The 20452-nt window shown below is 54.1% G+C and overlaps 1 protein-coding gene across 3 annotated transcripts in view; it reads right to left on the reverse strand.

The window, feature by feature from the left end:
- Window positions 1-20452, reverse strand: part of ASTN1 (astrotactin 1) — a 72764-nt gene that overhangs the window by 14618 nt on the left and 37694 nt on the right. For all 3 annotated transcript variants that reach the window (XM_068952127.1, XM_068952126.1, XM_068952125.1), the window contains exons 9-16: window positions 14992-15066; window positions 12328-12465; window positions 11249-11399; window positions 9136-9302; window positions 8366-8560; window positions 7963-8090; window positions 5492-5596; window positions 5021-5209 (exon numbers count right to left, since the gene is read on the reverse strand). In XM_068952127.1, the coding sequence (XP_068808228.1) occupies window positions 5021-5209; window positions 5492-5596; window positions 7963-8090; window positions 8366-8560; window positions 9136-9302; window positions 11249-11399; window positions 12328-12465; window positions 14992-15066 (1148 nt within the window). The remainder of the gene's footprint in view (window positions 1-5020; window positions 5210-5491; window positions 5597-7962; window positions 8091-8365; window positions 8561-9135; window positions 9303-11248; window positions 11400-12327; window positions 12466-14991; window positions 15067-20452) is intronic.

Raw genomic sequence — 20452 nt, forward strand, 5'->3', positions numbered from 1 at the left:
TGGAGCAAGGCAAATTGTCCACATCCTTTTGTATTTAGAAAGGAAACAAAGTTTGCTGTGCGCTAATGCTGAGCCATCTCCGGGTACCTGCTGGACGAATGAGCTGCTCTGGCAGGGAGGGGAGCAGTGCTGGGGGAACTTAGCGCCATGCACAAAGGAAGAGGCAAGCAGCAACGCTGAATGAATCATCTCCTTTGACGCGTCGCAGGCATTTTTGAAGGTTTTTCCACCTTAAGATATAACAGCTGCTCATCAGAACTGGGATCTCCCGAGAGCAACGCTGGCTGCTTTCCCTTGCAGAGGAAGGGGATATGCTGGTACCCCAAATTGCTCCCAAGCAGGAGGCCTGTCTGCACAGCAGCTCACGGACTTATGTCTGGGGTGAGGTCTTTGCCCCAGGGGAGGAATGCTTGTGCTAGTTGTCTGAAGGAGTTAATCCCACTTCTACCCTACAAAGTCAAACGCAGCCTCGTCCTACAACTCTTGGACGCTGCAGAAGGTGGGCAGCTTCATACAGAGCATGTGAAAGAAATGCTGTCATGGGCCGCAGGAGACAGCGGGAGTCTGAATTCAGAGCCTCAGGTACCAGGACAGGTAGCAGCTGATTCATCTCCCAGCCTGCAGTTAGCCCTGAGGCACAAGAAGCCCTCCTGCCAGCTTTTCACGGCCGATGTGCCTTGCAGCAAAGCCCGAGATGATCCAACACAGGACTCTGCAGCGAGGAAGGGAGCAGTCAGCTTACACAGGGCATGGCGGCAGATCTGCACGGGTAGGCTTCAGTGGCCTATGTGCAAATGGCAGGGATGGAAAAAACCTTAGAACGTATTATTGAGGGAAGACAGAGCATCTCCATCCATGCAGGTCTAAGAACACGTTACCCAAATGTCTCTGAGGATAGTTTGGGTAAAGCTGCCTGGCTCTGCTTCTCAGCATCCCTCTCCACTGCAGATCTCCAACTTTCAGGTGAAACCTAGGTTCAGTGGGCTCACGTGAAACCAAACTTTGCCTGTGCCCAAAAGGAGCCCCTTCCCAGAAGCCAGCAAAGACGGGACAGGATGGAGTGGGGCCAGGGAGCAGCCAGGCAGGCTGGGGCGCACAAGCATGCATATAGAGCTCTGCCTTCATGCAGAGCTGTGAAGCTGGCAGACACTTTACTGGTTCAGCAGTGGCAGCCTCCGCTGCCAGCACGAACAGTCGGTATTAATTTTAGAAGAGAAACCAATTAAAAGATAACAGGAGAACATATGAGAACATATGCTTCGGTTAGCAAGAATCTAAGTGTTCAAAAAAACATGACCCCCAGCTATAGCAAAGGAAGTTTGGGATGGTTTTGAAAGCCCTGCAAAACCATCTTTCTAATGAACCGTCCTCACTACAAGAGGAGTTGAGATGGGCTGGGCAGGATCACGAGAAGGAGGAGTGGGGCCAAACAGTGCCAGCCTGCACTGGGCTCCCCCCTTCAGGGCATATATATGCATCCACAGCAACCCTCGTTGTAGGCTGAGCATGGCACTTCTACCCAGGTGGTTGTGGATGGAGTAAAATAGCAACTCTTGAAAAAATATTCAGCATTCATCTTAAATACACACAATCTCAGGGGAGGCAAGGCAGGCCCTTGTGGAAATGGCCACTGCAATAGAAAACCGCCATGGGAAGTCTCGTCACAGAGAGCCTTTGCAAGACACCTTGTGCTAGCAGGGCAAGCCTACTGCTGGAGCTGCCACAGCCTGGTCACACACTCTGCTGCCTGCCTGCCCTCAAAGGCCCCAAGCGCTCTCGGCAAAAGATTTTTAGCAGCGAAGGATTGTCACGGTCTATGCTTTTCTGAGCTCTAAGCAACGGTGCTGACACTGTGTGCCGCTGTAGTCCCTGCGGTATGGCACCGAGCAGGTGGCGTGGGCAGGGTAGTAGGGCTTTACCCTTTGGTAGTGTTCCAGACCTATGTATTTTCGAATGATAGGCAAGGAGTGTTATAACTATTTGACACGTGGGAATGCTTAGAAGGAAGAAGATCTTCTCCTGCAGGTTCGCAGCAAGTCCATGCTGTCGCAAAAAACCTTCCACGCCGCACTCTGAGGCTGTGAGCTATTTACTGCTTGCCCTTTCTACCACTAGTCAGCAGAGAAGTCTTTCCCAATGTTAAGTCCCAAAGCCACGCGTGGGTGGCTGCAGAGGTGGACTGCCTGCCCTGCACTCAACTATGAAGCAGGGAGCTGCAGGAGAAGGAAGAATACTTCTCCAGGGCAGTGGGAACACAGGCAACATGTTCAGGAGCGCCTGGAGAAGAGAAGTTAAGCCCAGGATTGGCCAGGGAGCAAAGACAGAGTTTAGGCATCCAGGGATCTAGGCGGCCATGCAGCAAACCCCATCTTCCCTCTTATTTTGCTGGGTCAATGCCAGGTGGTAGAGGGCAAAGGAAGGTGCTGAGGGTAGGAAAGTCCTTGGCAAAAGGAGTGGGCAGGCTGGGGGACTGGCTAAGGCACTGGTTGGCACATTGCCTTGCATCTCGCTTTGAACAGAGGAGCTAACAGATCCTTGCCGTTTAAAAGAGCAGAGCATTGATGCTGCTTGGCGGGAGCGTCTCCGATGCTCACGCAGCAGGAAATGCTTTGGCACACTGCTCGGGGGAAAACAGGCATTGCGTGGCAGATGAAAAGATAGTTTCTGTGCCCCTGGCTAGCAACCACCCTGCCGCTGTGAGCCTTGAGGTGCAGAATGGCGCTTTCAACCCAAGAGCCCTACCAAAGGACAGGCAACGTCCCTGTCTTTACGCCAAAGAAAGAGAGAGCAGCACTCGGCCTGGTGGGACGAATGGAGATGAGGACTAGGCAGGCCAGTGGGGTTGGAGTGAAGCCAAAGGATGCCCAGGCAAACCACAGCGGAGACCATCTACTGCTCTTTCTAATGTCTCCTTAGTTACCTCCCTAGTCCTGCCGCTCGGAGCTGGCAGCATGCTGCAAAGGGGAGCAGGCAGAGCAAGGGGTGCTCTCAGGCTCTTTGCTCTCTGCGCTCCAAGAAAAATGCTCTGCAGACTCCTGGCAGCAGCCGCTCTCCGGTCCCACCTGGGGATCGCATCTTAGGACCATCGCCCCGCACCGCGCTGTGTGCCGTGGAGGATTACTCCGAGGCAAGAAGGCCTGGTGCCTGAGCTAATGAAACAATCTGTCTCTATCTTATGCCTCGTGGGAGAACCTCCTCTTTCAAGGTTTTGTAGGCCAGTGCTAGCCTATCTCCGAGACTCCTGCAAAGAAAACAAGGCTGTTAAACAAAAACCAGGGCACAGGAGCATTGCTTCGCTACCCCATAGAGCTGGAAATGGATCACTTTGGGCTAGCTGTGAATTGCAGCTTAGCAAGCACAGAGGGAAAGCAGAGGAGCCAGAGAATGATTTGTCTCTTGTAATTTCTCAATCGATACCCAGCTCCTAACTTTTACAAACCAAAAAGCGAAGGAGGGAAAGTGGCAGGTGCCAGAGTGAAACCGAAATGTGATATTGTGGGTGGAAAGAGACTGCCAGACCTGAAAAGTCTCCAAGCAGGAAAATCAAAGAGGAGGAAATTGCAGGAGAAAAAAAGTAAATACAATCAAAAGATGGTACATCTGGAGACAGCCCACAGCAGAACAGCAGCGGGTCTGTACTCTTGCAGGTGGGCTCGGGAAGAGGTCCAGGCTCCACGAGGGCTGAATCCACAGGATCCAACAGAGACTCAAAAAGGAGCGCTTTCTGCATGACGGCCCCGGAGAGAAATCAAATGTCTTTGTGGCTGCGGCACAGCACGACCAGCACAATATTCTGGTGCCAATGCTGAGCATTATGGAGCTTCGTGATGAAAATGATCTATCGGGTCACGGTGCCTTTCAGCTGCAAATGGCAGCTCCCTGGCTGCATGCAGCTGTAAATACCCCGGGCAGGACGCAACAAGCCAAAGCCACCTCCGGCCCTGCAAAATGACAGCTCCGCTCCATGCTAACCAGCGCCTGGGCTTGGGAGACAGCTGCAGACAGTGCGGCGCCGTCCTGAGCGAAGCGACCTCTTGGAAAGCGCCTGCCGAGAGCCCCCGTCCTTGGTCCAGGAGCGCCAGAGCCGCGCTGCGGAGGGGGAAGGCAACAGAACATCTCCAGGCTGCTTTCCAAAGGCCCAAACGAGAAGAAGGCGCCAGTGACATCCAAGGGCAACTGGGAATTCAGCTCTCTCTGCCTTCGGAAAGCTTCATCCAAGCTGCTCATAGGCCAACGAGCCGTCGCCAATCTGCAAAAGCCCCTAAACGCAGTCCGCTGGGGGCTGATGCCTGGTCACTGCTGCCTGAGATTTCCAAGTTTTCACTGATGTGCGTTATTTCTAAAGCACATTTCAAAGGCCAGCTTCTCGACATCAAAGTCAGTCTCGGCTCAGCACCCAGGATCTGTCAACTGCCCTAGCTGGCTTTTAAGAGGCAAAACAAAGCAAGTACCTGGCTCCTTCCCAGCTCCCTGCTTCCTTGAGGTGTCCTGCCCAGTGACCAGTTCATAACTGGTTTTGAGACATTAAAAGCAAAGCCCTGACAACCTGGGAGAAGCAAACACATTAGAGAGGAAAAAAGAGGGAGGGAAAAAAGTCTGGCCGCAGGACTCAAGTGGAATAGCACAGATATGGAAGAGACAAAAGAAAGGAAGGAATAGGATTAAAGACAAATAACAGTTAAGTCCACAATCAGACAGGATAGCTTGATGGGATTAATGCATTCGTCTTTCATCTCCCTGGGGATGGAGGTATTTGTGGCCTGGAGTAATGCCTACTGCAGTGCATGGGAGTCCTTCAGCCACTTCAAAGGACGCGAGAGCAGGGCATAAATAAGAATGAAACAAGAAGCAGCCCTTACCCTGGGCTGGGCACTTTCCCCTTTACGCTGAGGGCAGCACAGCCCAGCGCAAACCCACCTTCAGCTTCATGCAGCCCCAGGATTATGAGCCAGGGAGGAGGTTGGTGCCCAGGAGGGGATCTGTGCACGGTGGGGCAGCCTTCCTGGAGATGGGCTCCTACCTTTGCTGATGTCCTCATACTCCAGCCAGAGCTGCCGCTGGACCTGCCTGTTGGGATACCAGATGGAGCAGGACTCCTCGAAGCCGTACATGGCCTCCTGGATGTAGTGGTTGCCAAACTGGTCCAGCAGAGCCACGAAATCTCCACGGGAGGTGGCTCCGTCCAGGGAGTGGAGAGCGTTGCTGAAAGCTGAGGAGGAAAGAGGTGGAGCTCTCCCAGGGGAGCCCCAGCTTGAGCCCTTGCCACCCCATACAGCCCTCGCTTGCCACGGGGAACCAACCTCTGAGCCGGCCATCTGTCAGAATAATTTCCTCTTACCACCCCTCCGTGCTGGGGAACAGCCGTGACAGCACTGCCTTTTTTTCCCAAGGACCCAACAGAGCGTTTCAGCAGTGAAATGCCTCAACTGGTCCAAACTGCCCCAAGAGTATAACTACCCCCCACCCAGCAGCCACAGCCCTGCGCTCTTACCCTGGGAGATGGTCAGCTGGTTGAGCCGGACGTGGTACATGACGGACTGCACCTTCCAGTGCTGCAGGAGGGGGTAGCCAGACACCTCACTGAAGTTCACCATCCCTGCCGGAGAAACGACATCGCGGCTTCAGTACTGCCAGTACCCAGGCCAGGACTGCACCCACGCCGAGTCCCCTCCACTCTCTGGTCCCACTGCTACCTTCAGTCTACGTAGGAGCATTTCACCAGCATCATCCCCATCTTCTGCAGCCTCTGAACAAAGCTGCCCAGCTACACCTTGCCCTGGGCAAAGTAATCAGCCAGTGAGGTAGGAACAGGCGTGTGCTGTGTGTGTGTGTGTGTGCACTCATGGGGGAAGGAGGTGACTGATTCAGAGAAGGGCTGAGGGTCAGCTGCTCCCTGGCAATTAAAATCACAGCTTTAAAGGAAAGTGTCCAGGTTCATTTTCTTCTCACAGTCCTGGACTCTGCTTCTGAAGCTAACAAGCTGCCTTCCTCCATCGCCTCCCGCTTCCTTCCCAGAGACTGATCCCACGACATGCCCAGGTGTGTTAATTATTTTGCTAATGAGGATCACGCTTTTTAATGAGCTATTCATCAGAGTGCAGCCAGCCGGGCTGGTCCACATGTGCTGCTGGTGGTGGTGCTGTGGGGACAGCTGTGTCCCACGTGCCTGGACACGGCTAAGGAGGAGGCTGTGGCTGGCACCGAGCGGCACAAGCACACGCCATGGGCCTCCAAATGCTCATGCAAAACTCGGGCAGGGGCTGGACAAGGCCAGAAAGCCTTTGGAGAGGGCCGGGATGTGGGTTGGGACGCTGGTGTTATGCGGGGCGGACACGGGGGTGGCCACAGCGGCTGGTGGGATGGAAGCAGAGAGGAAGGGTAAGGCCAGAAGCTGGGAGAAGGGGAAAGTGAGCAAATGTGCCAGCTCCAGCACGCTCACTAATATTAACCAGGGCAATGCATCTTCTTCTCCAAGGGAAAGAGACCTCATTCTCTAGCCATGTAATTGTGCCCTGCCACAGCCAGAAATTCAAGGAGACGAGGGCTGGAAAGGCCCCTGGGTGGTCGTTTAGTCCTGCCCCTCTGAATCAGCCCCAGGAGTTCAGGAGGATAATAAAGTGCGTCTCCCCCGTAATGAGGAACGAAGGTGGGGGATAAGGCGCCGTGCCTTGCAGTGCCTCTTCCGTCGGTGCTGGCTGCTCCCCGCAGCTTTAAATTGCAGCTCTTCTCCGCAAAGTGTTTATGCAAAACCAGCCTTTCCTTACTCAGCAGCTCTGCCTCTCATGTATTCAGAGCAATATCCAGATCTGCTTACTGACAAGCAGAGATTTTACTTCTCTCTCTTTTTTTTTTTTTTTGTTTAAATCAGCCACAAAGAGCCAGCAGAGCAGGGGGAAATGAATAGGGTAATTTGCCAGCTTCTGCCTCGTCAACATAATTGCCAGCGAAGCTCCAGTCCCACGGACCCCTCCGCGATGCTGAGGCCGTGGCAGCACCGCCTTCGTTACATCTGTGCAACCATGGCAACAGCAGCAGAGACGAAAAGCAGAGCCTTCTCGAGACCGGCTCATCCTCCACACTCAACATCCCTGGCACTAACGTGAAGGCTCGAGTCCGGGAGAGCCGGGTCCGAGGGATGCTCGTTCCCACGCACCTGGGGAGCATCACCCACCCAAAGCAGGAACGCACCAGGCACATGCACAAGGTCTGGGACAAGACCACCCTGCGGAAACTTTACAAAATACCTACATATCCACACCAGTTATTTAAATGCCAGGTAGCTGCCTGCTGTCCTCAGCCATTGCAACCAACAGAAAAGTCTCAGAAACAAGCACCAAGGAAATAAAGGCTATGTGGAGGTGCTGGCAACTCGGTGGGAAAAAAGCAAATCATTTAAGATTGTCTAGGAATCCATAAGTGCCTCGCTCCTCATGGTCTGCTTGGGATAATCTGAAATATTTTGGTTTAGTTGTGACAGGTTTGGAATGCTTTGTTATACTGGCAAAGAGCTTCTGATTTGGAAAGCAAATGCAAGGCATTTGGAAAAAAAATTGCCTTGAATAAACAAAAGCCTTTTTATAAATACCCCAAATATCCATTGGATACTCGAGCTTTTATGACACAAAATTAATTTATAGCTCTTCCTCACTCAGTCTCTCCTCCTCCTTCCCGCAAATGGACAATCTGGCAAAAGACAGCCCCGTCCAGGCAACGTTACAGACTCCCTCCATTTGCAGTTGGCCGAAAACAACGTTGTGGGAAATATATTGCCTTCCTCTTACAGATGTCGCTACAGGTGAGCGAGGGAGGCTAAAGCCAGATTAGATAAATCAGGCAGGAGCCTGGCATGACTTTTTTGGACTGCTTGGGAAGGCATCCTCCGTGAGGGATGAAGGCTGAAGCCAGGCATGCTGGTGGCAGTGCCGGGGCGAGAGGGCCCCAAACACCGCTGGGCTCACTCACCGGTGAGGAACTCGGGGTCAGGCGTGGGGTCTGAGAGCTCTTCTTGGCACTGGTTCTCCAGCGGCACCGTGGCCACCACCAGCCCATCCGGCAGCTGCTGCTCCAAGCCCCGGGCAAAGTTGTTCTGCCTAGAAATTCAAGGCAGGGTTGGAGGAGAGGCAGAAGATCCTGGCATCTTCTGACCTGACCAGGAACACCCCCTAAAAACCCAGTGCAACACCAAGCCCACCCTTGGACATCCCCTTTACAAAGGCACCTGCTCTCCATGGGAAGCTTCAGAAGCAGAACTGCCCACCCACCCTGCAATCTCCTGCCAAATTCAGAGGGACCAGGCAATCTCTCGGGGCTCCAGGATGGTGAGGGCTGATCCTGCCAAGGGTCATTTCCCGATATCCCCACTCACCTGAATGTCCCTTTGAGCACCTGCCCCGCTGCCACCTCCTTGGAGTGGTTATTGTAGCCGTAGAAGATCTCCCCAAAGAGAGTCTGGTTCATGGGCAGCTCCCGGGTTTCCCCGCACTCTCCTCCATCAGGGCATGACTCCGATATGAGCTGGCACGACCGCCCGTCCATGCCCAGCTTGTAGTCCTCGATGCACCTGGGAATGCGGCAAGAGTCCTGTCGTCAGGCCACAGCCCCCGGGGACCGGAGATGCCGAGCCACCCTACCGGGGACCCCGGGAATGGAGAAGACGCTCCCTCTCTAACACCAGCTGCAAGAGCCACCGAGACCTACAAGCTCGGATACAACTCCTCACCAGCAGCACCTTGCCTCCTCCTCGCCCTCACTCAGCTGGGCTGTCGCCGGTTTGGGAGCCTGGGCTCTGCAGTAGCGCTCGGGAGGCAGCTCTGCCGCTCAGCCCCGCTCACTTCGCCGCCACGTGCCATCCCCAGATGGGTCCAGCACGTGGCAGAGCTGGAGCCGGCCTGCTTTGAATTTTGCTTGGGAAGGAGTTACAGTGCAGCGAATCCCGAGTGTAAGTAATGATCTTATTTCACAGTTGGTCGCGTAAGCTCATAAACTTGCACCTGTTTGCTCTCCTCGAGCGAGGAATACAAATAGGCTGCGGAGGGAGGTCTCCTGCTTACAGGTATCTGCCAGGGGAGGAAGGAGCACCCTGCGCTCCTCCAGAGCCCCTGCGGGCTGCAGCAGCCGGAGCCCAGGGACGCTCACCCGCAGAACATGAGGATGTTGTAGAGCAGAGGGTCATCGGGCAGCGGGACCATCTGCTGGAGGCACAGCTGCTCGCAGCCCCCGTTGAAGCCGTCCGAGCAGTCCACGCCGACGTGACGGTCATAACAACCTGTGCCGTCTTTCATGGGGCTCAGTCCTGTCGGGCACTAGGGCAGCAGAAAGCAAGAGGTGAGCCCCAGGGTCTGGAGAAAAGGGTCCCGGGGGACGGGAGAGGAAATGTAAAGCGCGCTGCATGGTTAGCAAATAGCCAGGAATTTGCACTGACCTCAGATGGCTGTGTTTCAGGAAAACAGCATTACCCTTACAATAAGAAACTCGTCTGTGTCTCCCATCTGCGCATTGCATGGAGCCAGTTTGCATCAGGAGACTCAATTAGTCGCTCTACGTTTGGCCTGGCACGGCGGGAGCGCGGGGGGGGGACGCTGGAGGGACGCCAGCGGCGCGTGTGCCGGCACAGCCCGGGAGCTGCTGGCTGACAGGGAGGGGAGCGGGCCAGCGTGGGGACGGCAGCACACGGCTGCCTTGTCTGAAAATATTCCTCCTGCACCTAAGTTGCTTTGCAGCTTTCAGGAGCACGGTCCCACGGGTGGGAGCCCCTGGATCAAGCCTCGAGCCTGCTGCCCCTTTGCCCTGCCTGGCATGCAATGAGCTGGTAGCAGGCAGAGCAGCTTCAACCACGCTCGGCCCTGCATCCCTCTCTCCTTCCCCGTCCACCACCACTCACCTCCTGGACCTGGGGTCCTCCTCGGCACCTAGCTGCTCAGCCATGTGAACATCTGGGTATATAGGGAGAGGTGTCCTAATATCTGGGAAAAGGAGCTATTTTCCAACCCTGAGAAGCAATTTGCACCATGCAGTGCTGATTTCAGTGCTCTGCAGTACGGGGTTTTGCTTTCTGCAAGGACCGGGGTGGAAATAGGTGCATGAGATGCAACGTGACAGAGCAGTGCCAATCCACCTGTGGCCGGGGAGACACCGCAGGGTGATCCCCAAAGCCCTCACACCACAGTGCAGGTGCTCTCCAGCAACGACCACAGCCTACAGCAGCGCGCAGCAGCAGGGATACAGCCACGTTCATGTGCATATTGTCAATACTGTTCATGAAAACCATTGCTGGCAGTAGCCGTCCGGGGGAGCTCGATCGGCTCCCCTCAGCCCCGCTAGCACATCTGTCTGGGGGCAAACGCTTTCCCCACACAGCAAAACAGCTGCAGCAGTGACAGGGAAGTGCGTGAATAATGAGGGACTTCCCGGAGAGCCACTGCAGCAGATGGGCTGCTTTCACTCCCCTTAGCAGGAGCGCACGTGTGTGGCAAGGGCAGGGGTGCAGGAGATGCTGAAGCAGCCCAGGCAGAAAACATCTCCTCCTGGTACAAAAACAACCTCAAAACATTATGCCCAAGGCAATGGGGAAAGAGGAAGGAAGCAGGGTTGCATCATCCCCTTGCTACTGACATGGCAGGTTGGCAGGTTCACATGGAGATGCAGGTTCACAGGCCAAGCCATATAGCATCCACCGGGTCTTCCAGGCTGCCCTTCCAGCCCTCAGAAACACTGACCTCCTTGGAGGAAGGGGACCCACAACCACCCAACCTTCTCAGCACCATCCTTTGGCCCTGGAAAGCAATGCCCTGCATCTCAGTCAGATCTTACGGCAGGACGGCTACCACCAGTGCACGCTCCCCTTCCTCTGCACCTACTGCCACCTTCATCTTTTCCTCTCCTGTTCTCCCTCTCCTTCTCCTGTGCATTTGCTTTCCTCTCTGGGGTGCATATTCCAGCTCCCTCAGCCACAATCTCCCCCAGCACCAGGAGTCCTTCCCCACCTCGTCCCCTCCAAGGGGAGTGGTCTGCCAGGAAGCAAGAGCCATCTCCTGCACAAGACCGATTAAACAGGGAACAGACATCTCCTGTTTATCTCCTAAAATGAGATTTCTACTCCCCACCAAGTTAGGCGCTGGGCCGACTTGCTCTTCCTTTGTTTCATGCTCTGGAAATCTCTGGCAACTCTCACACCCTTCAGGTGAGTGCTGAAGGCACTGGTGAAGAAGGCAGGTGAGTGCTCTGGGGGTCCCCAGGTGGGGGTACGCACCACGCAGCCTGTCGAGTCCAGCTTGCGGTCTGAGATGCAACGAAAGTTCTTGCTGCAGCCCCCGTTGTCCCTGGAGCAGTCACGAACGGGGCCAAAGGAATCGAGGAGGACCTCCAGGCTATCAAACGAGGAGGAGGTCATCAGTTCTTCCCTGTGACAAGGAGGAGACAGTCACACCCAGCACTTTGGCTCGAGAACGGCTGTGTTTAGCCGAAATTAGAAAGTGCTAATGAGAGCGCACCCACCCAGCACGACACATTCACACATGCATTCACACACAGGTTTGCACCTCCAGCGACACCAGATGGGCAGCCCTTCTTCTGGTGCCGACCTGAGGAGCTGGAGCGAGACCTGTGCGCGCCACCACCCAGCTACTCGCTGTGGAGAGGCATTGCACCCACAACCGCAACCATTGTGCGGGTTTTACATAGCGCTGCTTTCCTCAAGCTGACAGCAAGCTATGAACTGAACACTAGTCAGGCTTTCAGAGGGGCATTGGATCTACTGAGATGAGGGGAGGTATCTCTGAAGGCTCAGCTTTTGAAGGCACTGGGCAGCAGAGCCCATGGAGGGGCAGGTGCTGGCAGACGTACTGATCGCTGCCTGTGAAACATGGGGCTATAGGCTGAGTCAACTCTTACCAATTCCTGTGTGCTTTGGGTTGGCCCTCTTGCACCAGGCACACACCTGGGGAGGTAGCGCTAGTATATTTGCTGGAATACTTCTCAGTATCAGGCTACGCTCATACATCAGGATTAAACCCACTGTCAGATTTGGGGCGAGAAAAGGATTCCACACTACTCCTCTTCAACTTTCTCGCTGTCTTGCTGGAGCATTTTAGAGTAAGGCATGGAAAGTCTCAGGTTTGTCCCATGGCTGGGAGAAGTGTACACCAAACACGGTCAGCCTGGTCTCCAAAGGGCTCAGTCTCACAGCAGCAATGACACAGAGCAAGGGACAGGGAAAATATAGGGGATATAAGGTCCTCAACGTCAATCCCCCTTTGAGTGTCTTGCATGATCCCTGTGGAGCACCCTTGTCTCCATCTCCAACCTACTCTATGCTGAGATTGCTCCTACCTGACCTCCACTGCATCCTCCATCACTGTCATGTCAGTCTTACACTTGGCGGAGGGGTTGATAGCCAGTTCGGCCGGTGGGATAACGAAGCTCTTGCTCAGTGGCAGCCACATGCCTTCCCCCAGGGTGTAGGTGAACCTGCCGGGCAGAGAGAAGAAGCCCGCGATGAAAGGGAACGCCAAGCAAGGCAGGGCAACTACCATACCTGGGTGTCTTCTACTTTCCCCACTCTGCATATCTCATAGCTCCCCCAAAATACTGCACCTGCACCCCCTCCTTAGGTGGCTTAACAAATGATTTGATTTTACTTCAGAACAGAGGGTGTGCGGTCTCAACGCAAGCCTGAAGAGTGCCGTTCTGCAAACTGAATATGTTGGTGCATCCAGCTGGCTCCTTGCAGAGGAATTTTACCCACATATTGTGGGTATCTCTTGGTATCTCTGTCTTTTGGTAACGGAGGAGACAGGTAGATGGACGGGGCACTTTCACTGCCTCCCCAATATCAACAACCCAGCAGCCATGACAGCGGCAGGGCAAACAGGAGGATCTGGCCCCGCTCACACGCAACAGGCACAGAAGTGCCATCCATCAGCCAAGCACACACTGACAGGGAGCATGGGGAGGAGGAGGAGGAAGGAACCACGAGGGATAATTCATGTATTTATTCCTCCTTTCGGAGGTGTCCAGACCTTCCATGTGTGCTGCAGAGTTAGCAGGACAAGGGACAGCAGAGGCAGATGCTTCACTGCAGCAGGAGTGATAGCAGGGAGAGGTGTGGATACCATGCACGGACACCTCTATGAACTGCACAGCCACAGCAGCACAAAGGGAGACGACTCTTCCAAAGGTTTTTGAATGCCCCACAAAAGCATCAGTAAAAAAAAGCAAGGCATTTCCCCTTCCAGTAGATATCTTGCCACTTCGGAGCCTAAAACTAGTTCTCATCAAGGAGGGAGAGGAGGAACCGGCCCCTGGGAATACATTGCCCCATGAAAGAGCCCTTGGCAGCCATGGATCTGGCTGTGGGTTGGAGCCTTTCGGCCGTGCTCGCGTTTCTCCAGGAGGTGGCACAGCATGGCCATGCGCAGCCACCCAGGTCCTCCCAGAGCCCCTGGCTAGGAGGAAACAGCCCGCTGCACTCTCCCTGCGTTGGTTGCAGGGCCAGAGCTTCTCCAAAGCCTCCCTGGAGGCTACATCTCTCCTCACCCCAAAACCAGGGGACTGGGCAATGCCCGATTCTCCTTCTAAACCCCGTGAAGGCAGCCCTGCATTGACTGGGTTGCCTGCAGGCACGTTGTCTTCAGCCACAACCTGCTGGCTTATAGGGAGGCTGCCGAGGGGATGATGGGGGCTGAAAACCATCTCACATGGGTGAGGGTGCAGAAAGGTGCCTCAAAGGCTACAGATTTGGAAAAGAGGGCCCTGAGGGGTTTCAAGAGATCACTCTGCACCGTCTGTCCCCAAATCCTGCTGACTCAACCAAAGCCACACCGGAGAGGTGTGTTTCTAACCTGCAGCAATACAGACTGGTCACTACAGCTCTTTTCCTTGTTTAAATCTCTCTAGGCCCAAGGCAGCTTCTACTACCCACCGTGGGAGCCCTTTGTCAACATTTACCTAGTCAGAAACCCCCACCTCACTCAGCCTTTCTTTCTAGGCCATGTGTTCTGGCTGTCGGAGGAACCTCAAGGATCCTCACTGCCAACTACGTTGCCTGCTTGCCAACTCCATCCTGTGGACGAGGCCAGCCTCAAGGGCACGTGACAGCAGGGTTGCAGGACTGAGGCCCCACAGCATAAAAACCAGGGAAGTGACATGCAAAATACAGCCATCACCGGCAGCACAGGAAGGGGAAGGAGAGAGATTACGCCACCCTGGAGGCCCACGTATGGTGGGATGCTGGAATATGTGCCCGTGAGTGCATCTTGCACCTCCTCATTACCACCGTGCTGGAAGCAAGCCCCCGTGCCGATGTCTCCAGCACCTCTGCAGAGGGGAGAGGCACAGTATCGCCAAGGCTGCTCGACGGTCCGAAGGCAGCCCATCGGCTGGTGTGTCCTTAGAAACCAGTGTGTCCAGGAAAATGGAGGACGTGCTACTTGCAGAGCTCTGAAGCCGAGCCCAAGTGCTTGCTGCCTCTGTCTAGGCCCTTCACCCACTCGAAACGCCCCATTTTCCTGGATCCGCACCCTCCTTCTCACCACCATGTCGTCAGTGCATGTGGATTAGGAGCAGAAATGCTTGTGAAGCAAAGACAGAAGATGTCTTCTGGATGGCCCGTGGTATTCAGGGATGGCTGACACCCTTGTGCTGGCCTCTTTCGGGCCCAGTACCGACATGGGTTTGGTGCTGATCCAACCTAGCTTGTAGGAGATTTCTAGCTACATCACAGCTAACATAAGTGGCATGTTCAAGGTCTGGCCCTTGGGAAATCGAGATTGAAATATACTCTTTGGAAAGGGTAATCTCCACAGGACACAGTTTGCAAACGGAGGGGAAACTGAACCCATGGATAGAGAAATGGGAAGAGGGAAGATTCGAGGTGAAAACTTGTGGCACAGAGCAAACCCAAGCAAAACGCATCAAGCAAGTGCTAGGGAGAACGGGGCAGGGGAGGGGACCACAGGGGCAAAGCCTGGAGGGACGAACGGCAGCAACACTTACCGAAAGATCTTATCCGATGGCTGCTCTCCCAGCACCAAGTCGAACCCACGCTGGAATATGGTGTACGGCCAGGGTCTGCAAGCAGAAACCCAAGATAATCCTATTGCTATCACGCTCGTGCTGCTGCTTGCCGCCCAAAACGCTTCCCAGGCTCAGCCCTGTGCCCTGAGCTCAGGCAGGCAGCACCGGAGCGAGCAGAGAGCCGCAAGACCCACGTTGCGCACGACGCGCACAGACACGTTTCCCTGAAACATAACATACAAGCGGTAGCATGACATACTCCAGACCACTCTTGCTACCGTTCACGCCCGGGATCTGTAAGCCACACACACTTCTGTACGCTCTGGTACCACCCACCCAGCTCCCGTTTTAGGGATTTGTGTCACATCCATCAAAGCGCAGAAACAGAACCAAAAAGCAAGTGGAATGTTTCTTTGCAACACTTTTTTAAAAGAAAGCCTTTCAGGTTTTGGGACTCTTTCACCACATGGCTGATTTCCCTCACCTTCCACTGGTTTTGGAGGGGAGAGTGCTAATCCAAAAACGACCAGAACATTTTTTTTTTTTTTGCCTAAAAAATGGGGAATTTTCACCTGCAGGCCAATACAAAATAGATGTTTCTTTATCTACATATTCAAAGACTTTGCATTTTGCCTCATGAGCTGCAATACCCAGCAGCTGCAGAGTTGTAATGCCTGGGCGATAGGACTGTGCCTTTCCCTCGTGGCCAGAAAGCGTAGCACGGTGTCAGCTTTCAGGGCTGCATGGTTACGGCCACACGTCCACCAGCGAGGATGCTACAGGAACAAGGGACTCTCTCCCAGGTGGCAGAGCCTAAGTACCAACGGCTCCAGGAGTTTCAGCTTACCAAAATGTATGACTTTGCAAACTGGTCTAAAAGATAAGCTGGAAGTCTGGAGCCAAGTAGGAGGCTGGAGAACTGATGAGTCCCATCTTCTCCACCTCCTCTGCCCTCCATAGCACAGAGCTACGTATAAATGCAATTTAGCGACCCGTGCACCTTCAGCTGACGCACCCCTGAGGGTATCTGTTACCATGCACTGCCCACAGAAAACAAACTACAAACCAGAAATGCAACTTAGCTACTCTGGGTGCTGCTGAGGGCTGAATTCACAGGGGCATCAGTACCCAGAGACATGATACTCAGCGACTTGCAGGTCTCCAGCTGCAGCACGGCTTCATTTGCAGAATATCATTTTCAAGAAGATACTGAGGAGTTGGTGAGAATTCAGGGAACAGCAGTAAAACAAAAAGAAAAAAAAATAATAACCACGGGAGACCAGAGAGATTGCAGGGGACAGAAGAGGGAGGTGGGTAGACCTCAGAGGCAGGGAGCAGCCCTGGGATGAGAAAGGTAAGGCGGAGCAGAGCATGCAGAATTACTCAGGGTTGCAGAGAAAATGCCAGGAGAAAGGGGAGAAAAGCCAACCTCAGGAAAATCTGCTCGACGGCGGAGGGTTGAGAAGCTCCGAGGAGGTGTCCTGTAGGGGACGGGGCTGCGCTGCGCCTCGGCACATAAGGCACGATAGCTCGGGCAGATTCGCAGCGCTGCCGCCGCAGGAGCACCTCCAACCCGGCTCCTTTCCAGCCCCAGGGACTCCTCGTGCACCTGCGTCTGGGGACTCGGCCTGACGGGAACACACCGTTCCTGCTGGGCGACGTAGGATTTCCTCGCGTGACCTGACTGCTTGGAGACCACAAAGTACTCGAGGGATAACCAGCACGACCTGTCTCCTGTAGCAGCTGGCTCCAAGACCAAGCAGCAGATTCGTATCTACCTGCAGAGACACGAATGCAAACCCCTCTGGCCCCTCCAATCCCGAACCCTCAAGCTCCAAATCCCATTTGCAAGAGCTGAGCTCAGAGCTGGGGAGAGAAAGAGGTTTTCTGCCCTGTTATATCGTTGCCTTCAAGAACACACTGCTGAGCGAGAAAGGTGAGAGTGTGCTTCCTTGCGCGGTGCAAGGTAAGTACCCTGCCGCCCGCAAGCCTGGGGCTTTTCTCAGGAGGCAATTACAGCTCTCCTGCACAAGCACTTTAATTTCTAATCTCAAGTTATTTTAGTAAGGACAAAAAAGTCCTGATTGCAGGATTACAGGGCCCCATCTAATTTCCTCGCTGGGACACAATGCCACTTTTTTGTCCAGTCCGCTAGAAGTGGAGGATTACATTCAGCCCCCAGATCGGATTGCCTTGAAAGAGGTCAGCTTCAGAAGAAAAGCAGTGAACTCCTTGCGTCTCACCAGTACCTCGAACACTTCACGTCTCCGCCTTTCAATCCTCCTGCCGATGGGCTTTATTCTTGCTTCTCAGGAGCACGGCAGGCAGGGAACAAAAGCAGAGGCAAAGTATTGTTGCTCATCGACTCAGGTGGAAAAACTGTTATAAGAGCCGCTCCTTTCTTCCAGAAGTCAGCCCTGAGGAAGGCGCTGCAATGACACAGTGGAAAGGTGGACTTCTCTGCTCGGCCATGGACAGGCAGATTTGGCAGCCTGCGGACGCTGACGTGTCTGCGCCATGCAGCCGGTGGGCTCTGGCCTGCCTGGGAGATATAGATCAGTGCCCAGGCCACCTTGCAGCCCCCTGAGCTGCAATTTCCCATCGGTGCTAAAATGTGTGCGATGTTGGTTTTCGAGCTTGGAAACAGGTTTCCAGCGTTACGTGCTCCAGGAAGAGACCCTGGGGAGACTGCAGCATGATCTTCCCAGCCAGCCCCACTTTGCACCTAATTCAGCATCAAAAAGGCCCATTAAAACAAAGGCTGCACTAGGCGTTGCTCAACCTTTAGCTGCGTGAGGACGCGGCACCGCACGGCACAGGATTTCAAAGGAGCTCTGGAGGGGAGCCTGGCCTGGCCCCACTGAGAGGGATGCAGGAGTTGCGCTCCCTTTGGCACTGAGACAAGTCTGGGAAATGCCCCTGGGAAGGGAAGGCAGAAGCTAACCTTAAAACCCAAGCAGAGCGTTAAAAGAGGAAGATGCCTGCACCAGCCCCTGGAGGGAAGCCCTGGGACATTCTCAGTAGAAGACCTCCAACTCAACGGGAGATATTTGCCCGTCCTCATCTCTGAAGCACTCCAAGAGCTCGACGTTGACTGCTCTGCCCACGCAGAAAAAAAGGCAGCTTTTCTTGCTTGCTTGTGCCTTTTGCTTCACAAGACTGGGAGAGCTTTCCTCTCCCTGTGCACATCTCACCTTCGCAATCGCTGCTTTTTGCCCCCTGTGGGTCTGCCACTCTCTTTCATCCCCTTTCTTCTCCCATCCGTGCAAGTGTGTGCTTCTGCATCTGTCTCCCTCCCTACGCTCTGTGATCACCAGAGGCGCCTCGCTGTTCTGATTTTTGTTGCTCTTGGCGGGTATTTTGGTTGCATGCTCTTTAGAGCTCACAAAAGAAACAGAGACTGATCAGAAGCAGCTCTGTGTCTGATCAGATTGGATTAAATGGGCTAGAAATGACAGCTCGCATCTCCCTGCAAGCCTTGGCACGCAGGTATGCATCTGAAACTACAAAATGGGGAGTCAGCAGAACAGCCGAGAACCAACCAAGTTCCCCAAATTCAGTGAGCGAGCTCCTGCAACCAAAGCTCTGCCAGTGCCTCCCGAGGATAATCTTCAGGCCTCTTTGCTTTTTCCAGCTGGACTGTCATCTGTGCTTTGCTCCAGTTCTGGGCTTGAGTGGAAATTTCCAAAATAACTACTAGGCCTTCTGGACTCGGTGCTGTTTATGATGCTCTGATCTACCTCACTAGGATCCTGGCAACGCTCAAATTGCAGCCTAAAGGGGCAGAGGCCAAACTAACTCCCAGTGTCAAGAACTACACTCCTTTCCACTCCTGATTTCCTGCAAAGCTCTTTCTCTGATCAAAAAGCCAGATGAGATGAGGAATCACAGCACGGAGCCCATGGGATGGTGAGATAACCACGAGCCATCGCAGCTTCCAAGGGATCTGGCAGGAAGACCAGAGGGTCTGTATAGCAGAGGAGGGTTTGGAGAAGGCATTAAGAAGTTACTGCACGCAAGTGTGGCTAAAACATCACTGGAGAAGAAGGCGGCGTGCTATTAAGCTCTGCAAATAGCTGACTAAACAAGTCATCTGTTTCTTTGAGCTGTTTGGGCCTCCCACCCAGCCAGTGGCCCAAGAATCACCAAGCCGAACCATGTCCAGTTGAACCACCACTGCCATGAGCAAGGTACCAGCTTCAAGTGTATACTTAAAATGCACGGTGTGAAGGAGACCAGCACAGTCAGTTTTAACCTCTCAAGAGAGGACAGCACGTAGGGCTACCAGCTAGACCGATGTGAGGTCAATGCACTATCCACAGCCCCTTCGTTGGCATCAGTGGATTTCAGGTGCAGAACAAGCAGGCAAGAAGTGTCCCTCCAGCATATGTGGCTCTCCTCTCCGCCCAATGATCCTCCACCCACGAGAGGATGAAGACCAAAGAGGATTGTGGTCTGATTTGGGGAGAACTTATGCAGGAAAGAGAAAAGACAGGACATCAGCAAGGAGCAGGCACCATCAGTGTCCAGAACTGCAGGTTCATCTTGCCCGGCGATGCCCCTGACCCAGCTACTCCATAGGGAACCAGCCACTTGCCCGTTTCTGCTCCTCCCCTGCCTTTGCTCTGCCTTGCAGCATCTTCACTTGAGCTTCAGCTGTCTGCGCCTTTTCACTTCCCGTCTCCCCAGCCCCCCTGCCATCCTTCCCAACCAGCTCTTTATTAAAAATGCTAATGCCAACACTTTCTCCCTGGGTTGCCTGTAAATCTGCGAGGAGAATGGGGCGGGGAGGAGGAGGCGGATGGGTGGTTTGGTGAAAGGATCTGAAAGAAAGAGAAGCTTTTTATCTGGCCGTCCTTCAATTTCGCAAAGCCGAGGCACACAGCAGGGGATGGAAAGAGGCAGATTAAAAAAAAGAAGTCAGAAAGAAAAGGTGGGGGGGGGGGGAAGAAAGGGTCGGGGAAAACTAAAGCACGGAAAGTGCTTTCCTTGTAACTTCAGCTGGATTTGTTTGTCCCCAGTTCCTCCGCGGGGCTATGGGTGTCTAAGGGTGGAGGCGACGGTGGGTGTGCGCATGGCCAGGAGGGGGACCCAGAGAAGAACCCAGGTAGGGGCTGTTACACAATCCAGGTTCTGGAACTGGTTACTTGAGAGCAACCCAAATGCTCAGCGAGACCTGAGAGGGCAGGAAAAAAAGGCCACAAGCCTCTGGGATGGAGAAAAGGGTCGCTTTCCCATGTACTTCTCAGGTCCTGCTGGTACGCACCCTCTCCCCTTGGGTGCTCCTGGTCCCATGTCCAGGCCCTGCTGCTGACCTCTACAGCCCAAATCCCACCCTTGACCGGCTCAGCAGAGGTACTGCTCTCCCAGACCCAGACAAAACAAGTTTAGTTGTACACCCCGCCTTCCTCTCCTCCCCTACAAGAAGAAATTAGAGCTG

This window comes from Struthio camelus, chromosome 8 (assembly GCF_040807025.1).
Source record: "Struthio camelus isolate bStrCam1 chromosome 8, bStrCam1.hap1, whole genome shotgun sequence".
Classification (NCBI taxonomy): domain Eukaryota; kingdom Metazoa; phylum Chordata; class Aves; order Struthioniformes; family Struthionidae; genus Struthio; species Struthio camelus.